The sequence below is a fragment of the Narcine bancroftii genome, chromosome 7, assembly GCF_036971445.1.
Source record: "Narcine bancroftii isolate sNarBan1 chromosome 7, sNarBan1.hap1, whole genome shotgun sequence".
In the NCBI taxonomy this organism is placed as follows: domain Eukaryota; kingdom Metazoa; phylum Chordata; class Chondrichthyes; order Torpediniformes; family Narcinidae; genus Narcine; species Narcine bancroftii.
In genome coordinates, this window is record NC_091475.1 from 31,398,058 (window position 1) to 31,414,142 (window position 16,085).

The 16,085-nt window shown below is 38.2% G+C and overlaps 1 protein-coding gene across 10 annotated transcripts in view; it reads right to left on the bottom strand.

Annotated features, from left to right (window-relative positions):
• The window catches only part of sytl5 (synaptotagmin-like 5), a 179,840-nt gene that overhangs the window by 41,196 nt on the left and 122,559 nt on the right, over positions 1-16,085 (bottom strand). For all 10 annotated transcript variants that reach the window (XM_069889408.1, XM_069889405.1, XM_069889409.1 and 7 more), the window contains 4 exons: positions 15,604-15,819; positions 4,034-4,149; positions 1,741-1,861; positions 47-181 (listed from right to left, as the gene is read on the bottom strand). In XM_069889408.1, coding sequence (XP_069745509.1) covers positions 47-181; positions 1,741-1,861; positions 4,034-4,149; positions 15,604-15,819 — 588 coding nt within the window. The remainder of the gene's footprint in view (positions 1-46; positions 182-1,740; positions 1,862-4,033; positions 4,150-15,603; positions 15,820-16,085) is intronic.

The following is a 16,085-nucleotide window of genomic DNA, read 5'->3' on the forward strand; positions in this document are numbered from 1 at the left end:
TGCTGATGTTTATATGAGATTGTTTTTAAGAAATGTCATCCATTACCTGCCAGAGCGAGTTGTCGAATGTAGACTTTCTATTTCAAAGTCTGAGCTCATACAGCCATTGCTTCTTCCATCCTCGGACTTTGAGTCCAGTCCCTGATCATTCTGCACCTTCAGATTAGATTTGCCATGTTTTCTGTCAGAAAGGAAACTGTCATTGAAAGAGGAGAACAATTTTGTTTTCTATAACTATAAGGGGCTTTAGCATTGGTCGTTTGTGTTCCTTTTGTATGTTTTTAATTGACTATTACTCCTTTCAGTAGGAGACAACAATTAGATTGACTGTGAGGAGACAGGCAAGCCTAATGCACTCGTAGAATGAACAAATAGTTTGTGTAGTTCCAAGGTAAACAACAAATATCATGAATCATGGTTAGGAAATCAAGTTTTCAGACTCAAAATGAAAGGAATATCCATTGACGTGTCCAGGTTTTACCCTTGTATGTGTGTGACAAGTTATATCAATTATTTTCATTACAGGTTGCAGTGAGTACTAAATACCCCAATTAATTTTAAATGCTTTTTATGCACAAGTACAATTAGAAAAATGAGGAAGGAACTGGGTAATGCTTTCAATTCCAAGGGCTGGAATCAGTCCGTGGGGGTTGATGGAAAAAAAATTAACAGCGAAGAAATGGAAATTATTGGGATATAGGAACGATAGGGAATGTAACCTGAACCTGAGCGCAAGATGGAATTGAGCGAAAACAATGTGTGGGAGAGGATCAATCAGCTGCAAAGGGAGAGAAGCCATCAGCTGCCCTCACTGACCGAATGAGCAAATCTGTTCAGTGTTTCCAGCTCAATCCAGCCCTGAATGTTGCTGCTCAGGGTGGGAGTGGGGGTGGAGTAGAAGAAAGGGAATGAGGGCAAGTGAACATCCCCCGTTTCCAGTCAGAAAAAAATGCCTGCAGCTGACAAATCCATCAGTCTCCCAAATGCTTGTCTGTATGTATGGGGTGTCTACAAGATGGGGGTTTATAATGCATGGAGGGGGAGGATGTGGATGGAGCTTACAGCACAGTAATAAAGCCATTAAGCTCAACTATAAACTAAAAGCCATGAACAAGTATGGTATTTTCATATTCAACAGCACAAGGCTGAGATACAGCAAAGAAATAATGTTTTATTTAAAAAAACTTGCTTGAGGGAATTATTGATATAGTGTAGTAAGAAACCTGGAGAGATTTTCTGCTAGTATACCTAATGGTTATGTGGATCAAGAGGCACACTGTGGCTAATGGGTTGCCACCTCAATCCTGTGTGAGATGAATTTCTTTTCAGCAGTAATGGAGACATTCCAGCTGATCTATTTGCAAATGTGTGGCCAAGAATTATGTCTGGTTTGCTGTCTCTTATGTCTATCCATTGGCCCGTACTGAAAATTGTCCTTCACATTAGAACCAGTTCAATGATTTGCTAAACCACACATGAAGTGCAGTCATTTAGAAGAGTTTCTGGAAGGCACCCAGGGAACTGCATTCAACATAAGTCCGTTCATCAAGGATAAAATAATAATCTTTGAAAAATGGAGAAATTTTTTCTGCCCAATAGCACAAGTTGAGCCAATGTAAACATCTCTAATCCAATAATATGTCTAGCTATTTGAAAGAAGGTAAATACTGTAGCTCCCATCCCTGAAAGAGATTCAATGCAGAAAATGTGAGCCCTCCCTTAACTTGCTCCTTTACTTACTTCAACCTTTTAAATGGACCTGGAACCAACTTCTTCTCATTTCTGGTCATGGTGGAGATTTTTGAACTTTCCTCTATATCTTTCTGGTGTGATTTTTCCTTTGAGTGCTGAGTCTTGGCCTCTAATAGAAATTAAAAGAAGAAACTGCATTTCCTTTTTAAAGTATTTTTATTAATTTGATAGAGAGAAATATCACCTGTATATATGGTTTAGATATTAATTAATTATATAGCTTTTATAAAATGCAATACAGAATGTGAGTCACATATCAGTTATACTTTGTCCCATGTAATTCTCAAAGTGAAAAATCACAAGAATTTCACCTCATATTCTAATATTGAGATATACATTGTGATTATCTAAATAGAGAAATCTCTCATAGTTATTAATAAGAACAAAAGAAGAAAAAAACCCAAACTAATTTAACCCCTCCCACTTTCACCAGAAAATAAATAGTAAAGAATTAAGTACCAGCTCTCGGACATCAGAGAGAAAATCCCCAGAGCACTGCTGCCAAAATAATCAAATTGTGATAATAGTCCATGAACGTAGCCCAGACAAATTCAAGTCCGTTGTCTTACTTGTTCCAAACAGGGCAAGAAAAGGATGAGGAGTCAAATTAATATTAAGAACTAAAGACAAGGTATGAAAAATACTTTCCCAAAAGATGGAAAGAGAATATGACCAAAGCACATGAGAAAAAATACCTTCTTCAGTCTTACATCTATCACATTTTGAAGAAATATTAGAATAGAATTTAGCTAATTGAACTTTGGAGAAGTAAGGTCGATGTACTATTTTAAATTGTAATAATGGGTGTCGAATACTTAGACTAATTACAAAATAGCATGTAGCATCAGAAAATAATTGTTGAAAATAATTTCTTAGTCTTGTTCAGGGAATTACCATGAGGCAACAATAATGGCTCATGAAGAACTGATAAAAACTTCTCATCATTCAATTTAAAATTATAAATCTTCTCTATCATATTTAATTCCAGATCTTGAGGGAGTCTCAATACCAAGGAATTCAAGAAGCTCCTAATCTGTAAATATACATTTAACTCACTTCGATAGTGATTAGAAATTGCAATACCACTGCCACATAATTAGATACCTCCATAGCACAATCAAGGTCAACAACATCTCACTGATAAAATTTGATTTCTTAAAATTTATTTTTTTCTGGTTAGCTCCAAAAAAGACAAGCTAGACTTCTGGATATCCGTTGATTAAATTTTTCCACACAGGTGCTGTGGAGAACCCAGCATTTCCTCATTGCTGTCATCAGTGCCACACTCAGTGAAAAACTTTTTTTTGGAACAGTGAGCAAATTGTCTCCCTCCAGCCATTATCCCAATAAGAGGTTATGTTTGCCTTCATCACCATCTCTGGACTGATGAAGCAAAACAATGAATATTTTAGTTATTCAAAGAACCGTAAATGTTGGCATACAAGATAACCTTCAGATAAGAAGGGTCCCTAATTTCATCCTGAATTTCATGGTTTTATCCTATATTGGGTCTATAAGAAGAGTCCCCCGCCCCCATATTCAGACTGGGACCCATATGATGACAGTGTAAACTGCGAGACTCCAGATGTGCTTGCCCAGTTCTTTGCCTCAGGCAATGATAGTGGCATTGAATGATTTTAGATGTTATTTTTTAAAAAAACAATAAAAATTTCTTTCTAATATACTGGCATCTTAAAAATTCGCTGCAGGGTGGGGTCTGAGTGGGTTATGGAACCAATCGAGTGGGATTTTGGGTAGAATTTTAAGGTCAGATTTTTGCATCTGGCCTATAAGACGACCCCTGATTTTGGCATTTTTTTTGGGGTACTTCAGGGTTGTCTTATGCGCCGAAACATGCAATGATTTAAGCCCTTCAAAAATCCAGATAACAATCTCACTGAATTTTCATAGAAAAGCATAATTCCCTGTATTCGCATAAATATGGGGCAAAACCTGGTTCAGTTGCATTTCACTACACCTTGTTTAAAATGTGGCTCTTAATCCATCACTGTATTTAGAAAAGTGCTGACTTTGACCTGCCAGCCTTCCATCAAGCTATAATTTTCAGGGTTAAAAAAAGTGTCACTCTAGCAATCCATTTGTGGTCATTTAAATAAGTTCAATAACCTTGGCATGATAGAATGTTGGACTTAAACCGATAACTGCAATGAAGTTTAAAAAAAAGAAATTTGTTAAAATATTTCAAAGTTTACTTTCAATCTAAGAAAGGAATGTTGTTCTTTTACCATAAATACCAAAGGAATTGACTGGATTGTCCCACCTTGAGGTTTCCTCATGATAGATTGCTTGATGATTTCACTTCCCAACCCTGAGACGGGCTGGAAACGCTTTGCTCTCTCTTCAAAAAACCATTCACCAGTGACTTCCCTCAACTGTCTGTTAAAAGAAACAATGTAATTGTGGCTTTGGTAAACACAGACTAGCAAAACTATCCCCATTTTTACATGACCATATGTTGGACTCTGATTGCCCCCCAGATACAACAGATGCCATAGCTGGTGTCATTAAATAAATTACAAGAAATTTAATTCAGAAAGAATATAACATCAGATTTTATTATTTTTATGATTATATTATTTACTTGATTTTTTTGTGTACTTTAGAGATGAAACGGTAAACAAACTCATTATTCGAATTTACAAAGAAAGGCAGGCTAGAATGATGAAGAAGGGTACATCTTACATCAGTAGTTCATATGATTAATTGAAAAAATGATCAGTGCTCTCCAATTCCTTGAAAAATATTTATATTCGAAAGGGCAACATTATTAAAGGTGATGCAATTAAAATCTCCATTGAGGTAATATAGAATCGTAGAAAATAGATGCAGGAGGAAGCCATTCTCTGCCCTTTGAGACTGCAGCACGGTTAACCTAGCAGTCAGCACGGGTTCTCCCCATGTCTATGTGGGTTTCCCGGGGTGTTCTGGTTTTCATCTACCCTTCAAAATGTACAGGGTTGTTCGTTAATTTGTGCAATTGGGCAGCACAGGTTTAAATGATTCATCAAGTTTCTTTGATCCACATTCCTGCTTTCTCTCCATGTATTTTGATCCCTTTCACCAGAAGGGTCACAACCAACTCCTTTGTGAATATATCTAACGAACTTGTCTTCGCAGCTTTCTGTAACAGGGAGTTCCACAAGTTCACAACACTTGGATTGAAGAAGTTTCTCCTCATCTCCGTCCTACATGGTTTACTTTTTATCCTTAGACGATGGCTCCTTGTTACAGATTTCCCCAACATTGGGATCATACTCCTGCATCTAATCTGTCTAGCCTTGTCAAAATTTTATCACAAGATCACAAGATATAGGAGAAGTAGGCCCATTGAGTCTGCTCTGCCATTCTAATCATGAGCTGATCCATTCTCCCACTCAGCCCCACTCCCTGACTTTCTCCGTGAAACCATTGATGCCCTGACTAATTAAATACCAGTCAGTCTATTCCTTAAATACATCCAATGACCTCACTTCCACAGCTGCCTGTGGCAACAAGTTTCACAGACTCATTACCCTCTAATTAAATAATTTTTTGTACATCTTTGTGTTAAATTGACCCCCTTTTATCTTGAAGTTGTGACCTCTTGCCTATGGTAGAATCCTCAACCATGGGAAACATCTTTGCCACATCTATTCTGTTGAGGCCTTCCAGTATTCAAAATGCCTCTATGAATCCTCCCCCCCCCCCCAATCCTTCTTACTCCAAGAGCTGAAAATCGTTCCTCATATGCTGACCCTTTCATTCCTGGTATTATTCCAGTAAATCTTCTCTGAATCCTCTCCAAAACTAGCACATCCTTTCTTAAATAAGGCATCCAAAACTGTACACATTACTAGTAATGAGTTCTCACCAGTGCTTTATAGAGTCTCAACATTACATCTTTGCTCTTATAGGCTATTCCTCTAGAAATGAATGCCAACATTGCATTTGCCTTCTTCACCACCAACTCAACCTGGATGTTAACCTTTAGGGTATCCTGCATGAGGACTCCCAAGTCCCTTTGCATGCTGTATATATCTCAATTAAATTCTTTCTCGATCTTCTAAATTTCAGTCAGTATAAGCTTATTCTATTCAGACACTTCATATGTCAGTCCTGCCATCTTAGGAACCAGTCAGGTAAACATTCATTTCACTTCCTCAATGGCAAGAATGTCCTTGCTCAAGTCAAGAGACCAAAACTGTACTCAAGGTGTGACTTCACCAAAGCCCTATACAACTGCAAGAAACCATTTTCTTTCTTCACTGCTACATTACCTGCTTTTCAACCTTTAATTACTGATTTCATTGCGGCTCCCCTTTTCTAATTTGTCACCATTCAGATAATAATCTGCCTTCTTGTTATTGCCACTAAAGTGGATAATCTCACACATATTGACAGAATACTGCATCTGCCATGTATTTGCCACTCTCCTCATCTGTCAAAGCCACCCTACATTTGGAATCTTCCTTGCAGTAACACATTTGGACTTCTCAATCATACAAAATCACTTTCTATTCACTTTCTATCTGTATCATTTTGTGGCATGAGAAATTATTAATTTTAACATGAGCCTACAAAAAAAGTGAGAACTCAAATATTGCAAGTATTTTATATCTCAATAGTATTAAGCCATTATTCTACATTTGAATAGTTTGAAATTATTCTTCACTTGAAACCTTTTTGCCTGCTTACAGCACAATGTGATCATGGCATTATCAGATTCCAGGACAATTGAGCATTGAAATTATTTTACATGAGGTCCAAATATTGCATTCTCTGTACACCATCCTATTTTCCCCCCATTAAAATCAATTATTTGATTTAACTTGTTTTGATCTTTATCAACTACAGTTCAGCATTCAATGCCATCATCCCCTCAAAACTGATCAGTAAACTCCTGGACCTGGGTTTCAATACCCCACTGTGTAATTTCCTCACCTCGAGGCTACAATCAGTGAGAATTGGTGAGAAGATCACCTCCACAATCTTCATCAGTACTGGAGCATCACAGGGCTGCGTTCTTAGCTCACTCCTCTGCTCGCTTTACACCAATGACTGTATAACTTAGTATGATAGCAACATCATCAACAAATTTGCTGAGGATACCATGGAAGTGGGTTATTATAAAGGGAGCGATGTGTCAGCACACAGGCGGGAGATTGAAAACTTGGCTGAATGGTGCACTGACAACAACCTCGCACCCAATGTCACCAAAACTGAGGAGCTGATTATGGACTTTAGGAGGAGGAGTGATCATTATATGATTAGAAGAGGAGATGATGAGCAAACCTAAATTCCTTGGAGTCTATCCTTTCCTGGATGCAACACACCAATGTCATGCCTCTACTATCTTTGGGGTCTGCAGAAGTTTGGTATGATGTTGAAAATCATGGCAAAATTCTACAAATGTATGCTGAGTGACTGTATCGCAGCCTGGTATGGGGGTACTGATGCCTCTGAGCAGAAAGCCCTACGAAAGGTGATTGCCACATCCCAGTACATCAGAGGAAAAACTCTCCCCACCATCGAGAAAATCTACATGGAACACTTCCATTGGAGAAGAGCAGCAACCATCAAGGATCCACACCACCCAGAATATGCTCTGCTGCTATCAGGAAAGAGGTATAGATACCACAAGACTCATATCACCAGGTTCAAGAACAGTAGTTACCCCTCCACCATCAGACTCCTCAACAATAAACTTAATGAGAGACTCATTTAAAGACTCTTACTTTGTACATTAGAAAATAAATATTCATAAATAAATATATTGCACAAGTCAACACGTCTGCACTTCTTACTTTGTTTGGCCTGCAGAAAAAGAATCTCAGGGTTGTATGTGATGTCATGTATATTTGCTGACAATAAATATGAACTTTAATTATAAATTTCCCCTACATCTGAAAAATTGTTGCAAAGGAAAGAATCCTGCAGACTCAGAACTGGGGAGCTGCTGACCAGACCCCAGGTGGGTTATTTAGTGAACCAGTGTGAGGTTGGACGGGCTGCGTTGGAGCTCTAAGAATTTTGTAGTACATTGATCCTTTGATACTTCCATTAATATAGCATTCATTTATTGCTGTTGTAGATTATGCTCTCAATTTCTGACTGGTGCTAAAACAATTAACCTTCCGATTTGGAGGTGAGCGTTCCACAAGTGACATATTTCCTTGCTTCGTGCTACTGCAGGTAATCTAGCCCTTTATCATTTTGTTTTCATTTTCTTTTCATCTCAGTAGTTTTACAATTTATTTTAGACTTTTATCCTCTTTTTCCACCACCCCTACCCATCGTTCCCTTTGATGTGCATTTTGGCTTCTATCAATGTTAGCTTTAGCATTTATCAAGTGCCTTTTCCAGAATGCAAAGCAATCCATTAAGAAACACAATACCTTTCAATCAGATTTTGCAATTATTCATTTACCTGCCAAATATCATCCTTCTTGATAATGCTTAAGATCAGTTACGCAGCTTCACAACAAATTTACAGAAACTACCATAGTGAGGGCACAAAAACAGAAAATGCTTGATCTCTGCATGGCAGACAATTTGTGTAAAGAGAACCTTGCTCAAAATTAAATTTTGTTTTACTTTCAGATTTCCAGAACCTGGAGTTTTATTGATTCTGTTTCATTTTGGGACTGTTGATTTCCCTTACCACAATGGTCATAATTTATTGTTTGTTGTTCCCCACAGTTTCATTTCCTTTGATTTCAATCTGTGGATCAACAGAACAAGAATTGTAGCAGCTTCAATGATCTGAACCATTGGTACCATCTCTCTCCATAGATGCTCTCTGATTTGATATATAATTCCAGTTCTGACTTTTTCAAATTATAGTTTTAAAAATGTGTAGAAACCCAGTCCAACAAATAAAAAACCTAGAGAATTATATCAGTGAATTTGTAAGACACAGAAATAAGCAGAACTGGAGGAATTAAGCTGCAGTGCAATTGCAATCCCCTGCACTTATGTTAATGTAGCTAAAAATAAGGATAAATATTAAGAGCAAGAAACATAGCCCTTTGGCCCAACATTCCAGTGTTGACCATGATGCCAATCTGAACTAATCCCATCTGTCTGTTTCCCTCTAATCCCTGCCTGTGCTGAGGTTTGCATAAAAACCTCTTAACTATTGCTATCACATTGGCTTCCATTGCTACCCCTGGCAGACCATTCCAGGTACCTTCCACTCTCAGTGAAAGAACTTACCTTGTATATCTCCTTTAAATTTTTCTCCAAATTTTAAAGCTATCCCTCTAGTGCTTGACATTTCCACTCTGATAATTGAGTTTCTGGCCCATCAATGCCTCTCATAATTTCATGTACTTCTATCAGGTCACCCCTAAGCCATTGGCATTCCAGAAAAAAACAATTCAAGTTTGTCCAACCACTCCTTATAGCTAATACGCTCCAATCCAGTCAACTCTAGTAAACCTCTTCTGCACCCTCTTCAAAGCCTCCACATTCTTCCTATGGGGTTGCAGCCAGAACTGCACACTCCATATGTGGTCCAAGAATAAGTAATATTAAATTGTTTCATGAGCAAACAGAGAAAGTTTAGCAAGGGGAAAAAGATGAAAAAAAATCACAGCAAGTATAAAGCAGGAGCCGTTGGCAAATATAAATGGAGTGAGTGAACACGATGCATCAGTTATCAAATAAAAACAAATGACCCTGTATTTTATAACTTTTTAGAACTACATATGGTCATGCAGCACACCCATATTGTATTCGGCATGGTTCATTGAGTTTTGACTGCCTTCAGTAAAGGATGCTTGTTTAGCACCTCCATCCTATTTCTTGCCTTACTGAACAGCAATACTAGGCTATAATGCTATATTATATTTGACAAAGCAGTAAGGCACCCAGTGGGTTTGACATTAAAAAAGGGATTCTCCAAATAGAGCAGTGATGAAAGCGGTCAGCGGAAATGGTAGATATGTTCTTCAGTTGGAGAAGTTCAATGGGTCATAGCCCTTCAATGGGTCATAGCCATTTAAGATGTGGAAAAAGTGGAGAACAGATGTTATTTTTGTTTTCCAGAACAGAGAATTAAGGCCATATATGAATAGGGGAAGATGATAATGCTGCTGCATTGGGGATTTGAGATCAATTAGTTTACCAGCACCAAGAATTTTGAATTTTGGATGAGATTTCATATGAGGATCTCATAGAAGTTTGAGAGGACTTATTAACCCAGTGCCTTCTGAGAGTTTTGAGTGATTGAGCACGTGAACAACATGGCCTGGATATGTATGATGCAGGTGCTAATGCTTGGTCCTGTTTTGTCCTGGGAGATGATAGATAGTGTGTTTGGATTATTAATACATCTGTTTAATTTGGATTATATTGCAAGGTAGGTCTTGCTGAAATATTTCAGTGGCTTGAAGTTAATGGCGCGAATGATTCAAATCTCAGAGCACAGAGGCCATGGATAACAGAGTTCTGGATGACAACAATTCTTTGCCAGTGCATTGGAAAAGTCAGCTGAATCTCTGTTTTCCACAGTAAGTTCAGATGCATTAGAGGATACCATCCTTGCATGTAAACCTGAGGGAAGAGATGAAAATCGGTACATTGGATGAAATTTACGATATACCTCAAGAGCGAATCAACAATGATCAATATTATTAATCAAGTTTGCCAGGAACAGTGTGTATATCAATTTTGCTACACTTCAGAGATTATGACTTGCAAGTTGGTAACGTCATCAGCCAGCTCCCCACCATGACTACCAGCCCCTCCACATCTCCATCGGGCACACAAAACTCAAAACGGTCAACCAGTTTACCTATCTCGGCTGCACCATTTCATCGGATGCAAGGATCGACAACGAGATAGACAACAGACTAGCCAAGGCAAATAGCGCCTTTGGAAGACTACACAAAAGAGTCTGGAAAAACAACCAACTGAAAACCCTCACAAGGATTAGTGTATACAGAGCTGTTGTCATACCCACACTCCTGTTCGGCTCCGAATCATGGGTCCTCTACCGGCATCATCTATGGCTCCTAGAACGCTTCCACCAGCGTTGTCTCCGCTCCATCCTCAACATTCATTGGAGCGACTTCATCTCCAACATCGAAGTACTCGAGATGGCAGAGGCCAACAGCATCGAATCCACGCAGCTGAAGATCATACTGCGCTGGGTAGGTCACGTCTCCAGAATGGAGGACCATCGCCTTCCCAAGATCGTGTTATATGGCGAGCTCTCCACTGGCCACCGTGACAGAGGTGCACCAAAGAAGAGGTACAAGGACTGCCTAAAGAAATCTCTTGGTGCCTGCCACATTGACCACTGCCAGTGGGCTGATATCGCCTCAAACCGTGCATCTTGGCGCCTCACAGTTTGGCGGGCAGCAACCTCCTTTGAAGAAGACCGCAGAGCCCACCTCACTGACAAAAGACAAAGGAGGAAAAACCCAACACCCAACCCCAACCAACCAATTTTCCCTTGCAACCGCTGCAACCGTGTCTGCCTGTCCCGCATCGGACTTGTCAGCCACAAACGAGCCTGCAGCTGACGTGGTCATTTACCCCTCCATAAATCTTCGTCCGCGAAGCCAAGCCAAAGAAAGAAGCCTTTGGATATTAATAGAGTAACAAGATGACTTTTTTTTTGGTATCCAGAGATTTCAATTTATTTATTTTTTAAAAGTGTTCACTGTTCAAGTGTTGTGCACATTTACTTTTCAGCAGGCAGCAAGTGAAATAAATCCCGCAGCACACTGGCAGTGAAATACTTAGGCAGGTGCATACTTAAGCATCTGCAGAGACAATCGTCAGGAGGAAAGGTAGAGGTACAGAGCAAAGCATCCAATCAATACAGATCAGGTTGAGATATCCTGAAGTGATTTTAAAAAAATCCTGAAGAACAGTTCTGAGCTTAGGCTTCAAGGGTGAGAATGATTATGCTTTCTTTTGCCTGAGGCATGGAAATATTCAAGTGTTGGGATGAAGTCTGTACACTGCAAGAAACTACTGATAAAGGAGAGAAGCAAGATCATTTCATTCATAATATGGTGCTCTGAACTCAGTGCTAGTCTTACAAATGAATATGGTTTTTAACCAGATTGCTGTTACACATGGGTTACAAAATGGACTGAATCAAGCTCAGGCTGAAATAAATATAATAAGTGCAGATTGTGTTGCAATATTCAGATGATTCTGGAGCTCAGAGGAACCCACGAGCTATGCTCCACTTTGCCTGGACTTGTTGATGTGGCCAACACAGAACACCAAGCACACCAAGGGAGAGTGAAAATAATTGTGGCAAGCATTGGAAGCAATCTGAAGACAGAAAGTCAAGATTTTAACCTTAAAGAGGCAACAGAGAAGAAAAAAAAATTCAGTTTGTAAAAAACAACATGAAAGATGAAACAATAGATCTAAACATAAAGATAAAAAATGAAAAATGGGAAAAGCTATGCTCCGGAACTATGAGAAATACAATAAACACAAGGTTACGCATGATACAATATAATTGGTTACACAGGCTATATATCACGCCCCAAAAGTTAAATAAATGGGACCCAACAATATCAGACAGATGTTTTCACTGTAAGAAGGAAACAGGAACAGTACATGCAATTTGGGCATGTGAGAAAGTGGAAAAGCTTTGGGAAGATCTAAATCAGGTATTAAATAAAATCACAAAAAGCAACATACCAAAAAATCCAGAGATCTTTCTTCTAAGTAATATAAGAAGTAAAGAATTAGGCCTCAAATTGGATGAAGCACAAAAAAGATTTATTATGATAGCCTTAGCTGTAGCAAAAAAATGTATAATGTCAACCTGAAATCAGAAGAGAGCCTGAGAGTACAGCAATGGTACATAGAAATGAATAAATGTTTTCAATTGGAAAAAATAACATATCATTTAAAAAATAAAATCACAGTATTCGAACAAATTTGGGAACTGTACATGGAACGCAACAGAGAGGGCCTACCGCGGACCTCCACCCCATAAAATGATAGAATGAGAAGAAGATGAAATGAACCGACCTAGTGTGTAAAAGTAGATGACACAATTTTCTTGTTTATTTTCATTGTGTGATGACATTGTTTAATGGGTTTATTGTATTGTATATGTTGAACGTTGAGTGGGTAGGGAGGGGGAGTGGGAAGGAGGGGGGGGAGAAGGGGAGAAAATGATACTGTGTATATTCAAGAGGGAAATGTTTGTGTGTATTTTGGTCAGTATGGTTCATAGTGTGAAAAATAAAAATGTTTTAAAAAAAGATGAAACAATAGCAGGGTGGGGAATCTTCAGAGGGATTCAGATCAGAAACAGTTATTATTGAGTTCATTTTCCAACTTTTGTTTAAATACCATAATGTGTGATTGCATTTACTGCTTTGGTTTGTAAGAGTTTAAGATTATATTGATGCTTCAAAGTTTGTGCAATGTAATGTGCAGTTATGGTAACATTTTCAAGTACAGGATGTATTTAAGTACAAATGAAACTGGGATTATTGGTGCTGGGAGTAGGTATTGGACTATAATAAGTTTACTTTCTATTACAGAACTAACACAAGTTTTTGTAAATAATTGAGATATTTGATGTGGCTACAAATGGGTATTTGATAGAATTAAAAAACAGTTTATCTTTAAAAAGCAGATGGTGTAAATCAGTCTTAGAAATTGCTGAGTCTTGATGGCAAGGTTATTGACATTAAGTATTAACCATTTCTGTCTGTGCTGATGCGGCCTGGTCTGGTGATTTATTCCAAGCTGTATTTTCAGTGGTTGTTGGAAAGGGTTCCTTTAATGGGAATACTGTGAACTAAATACTGCAAATAAAAATACAATAACTGTAGTTTAAAAAAAATGTATTTAAATATTTATCAAGCATGTCAATAGTGCATCTTTACATATACACTATTAATGGAGTAACTTTAAAAAAAAAAATCGCTGTATCAGCCATGGTAATTGGCCTTCAGTAGACAGGGATATCATTGCCATTAAAGAGCATTATGAAATCGTGCAAATGCAACATTTTAAATTGGACTATCAACAAAAGATGGCAGGGAAATGTCTGAAAGCATAGATTTTGGTAGTTTGAGGGCTGAAATTCTCCTCAAGAAATGTCTCAGCCTTCAGCCACTGTAGCTCCAATACAAGACACTTAGAAACAAAAGGGATAGGAACGTATGAACAGTTTAATCCAGAATATAGGCATGGTCTAGAAGCAAGTTTATTGAAGGGGATGCTAGAGAAGCATACAAGGACAAAGAGAACCAAGTGTTTGCTAATCATTGCAGGAAAGGGATGGGAGGAGGTTCATATTGATCATAAACACCAGCACAAATGGATTGGACCAAATAGCTCCGATCTGTGTTTTTCAGGTTTCTGTTCACCCTGAAAATTATCACTGGAGACTGAGTATTTTGAAGTGCATTTCATGAAAAGGTAAATCATTCCAATGAACATTTAAGAGTTTAATCACCAGAATTCTATGATCTATTTTCTGGCCTAATTAAAATAAAATGCACCTGTCTTATTCCAATATCCTTCAGAGTACACTTTTACCCAGAACCCTTATTTTCATAGTCATACAATACCATGAGTCTAAAACACCCTTCAACCACACTTTTCCACCAATTCCGCTCTACTCCCATTTTATGCTCTCTGCATTCCCATCAATTCTACACCTCAGTCACATTGTGGGGGTAATTAACAGCATTCAATTAACCTATCAACCTGCACGTCTTTGGGACTGTGGAGCAAACCAGAGCACTCAAGGAAAACCCATGTGGTCATCGGGAGAACATGAAAACTCTGCACAGATAGCCATGGGAATTAACCCTGACTGTAAGAACTTGCACTATCCTATTTTCCATAAAGAAATAGTGATAAGATATGAAAATAAAATGTGAATTTCTTAAATTTTAATCATTCAAAGCAATGAACATCACACATTAAAACGGTTTTTACATTCAACTGTCGTGCATGGATTTAAGAAAGATATTAAATGAGGGTGGCACATGCTATTACACTACCAGCAAACTGGGGTTGAAACTGTCATTGTCTGTATGTTTTCCCCATGTCCGTGTGGGTTTTCTCCAAGTGCTTCAGTTTCCTCCCACATTCCAAAAACAAACAGGGTCAATAGGTTAATTAGTCACGTGGGTATATTTGGGCGGTATGGGCTTGTGGGCCAGAATGGCCTGTTACTGTGCTGTAGCTCTAAACTAAATCAAGACATACTTTTAAGAACTCTTTAATTATAAGGACTCTAATGGTCTCCATAATATACCTCTGGAAACCTGAAGCACAACTGCTGCTTAATTAGTGATCATTATCAGTATTTCTATAATGGCTTCATTTAAACTGAAACATTAAAATTACAATGTTGCATAAAAAGTACAAGATTAGCCAAATATTACAGTGGTATGTAAATTATATCAGGGATTTCATAATAGCTTGACTGGGAATTATCATCAAGGAAATTATTGATTTGTGATCAATTTTATCTTTAGAAACCTATGCTATGACGATGTAAGTGATTGCATGGCATCAAAATGAAATAAATAGTTTCATGGTGTTTTGATCTTTCCATTAAAAATGATTTTGTGATGACGGTGCCATTTTTATACCATCCAGAAGAGGCTTTGGCAGTTCTTAGTAATTATGAAACCACATACACAGAACTGTTTTTTTTCTAAATCAGACATACAAATGAAAGCATATTTCATAATGTGGACATAAGTAACTGGGCTGAGAGCAATAGTTCATTGGAGCTGTGATTAAAACCTAAACTCAAAAGGAACTGACCATTCAATAGAATTCCAGTATTTTAGACATACTTTTTGGTTATTATTTGCATAAATAATGAATACATACGCAATTTTAGCACATGCTGTACACTTCCAGCTCCCATCTTTGAGCACAACATGGCATTCTGCACACACACGGTCATTGCACATCTGGCAAAGGTCTCCTCTGAAGAAGATTAGGCCAAGTGTCTTCTGGCATCGTTTGCAGACTCGTTCATTTACTTGCTGCCTTCTTCGATTCACCCCTGCACCACGGATTCTGATGAGTTCGTTCTTTAATTTTCTAAAATAAACCAGAGAGTGCTGTCAGTAACTGATAAATTGGTAAAACTCAACTACAGTAGGCTCGTGTAAAAGTCAAGTTTTTTAAGAGCATTTTTTTTAAAGTTAAATTTATGGGGTTGACTATTACACATTGATACTACTTGCATTGTTCAAGGTGTCAGGCATCCTGATGGGCAGGTAGGTGGCCATGACCGGTGCTAAGTCCAGGTTTGAGGTGACAGGAGCTCGGATGGATGGGTGGGTGGCCTGGCCCAGGTGTGAGTC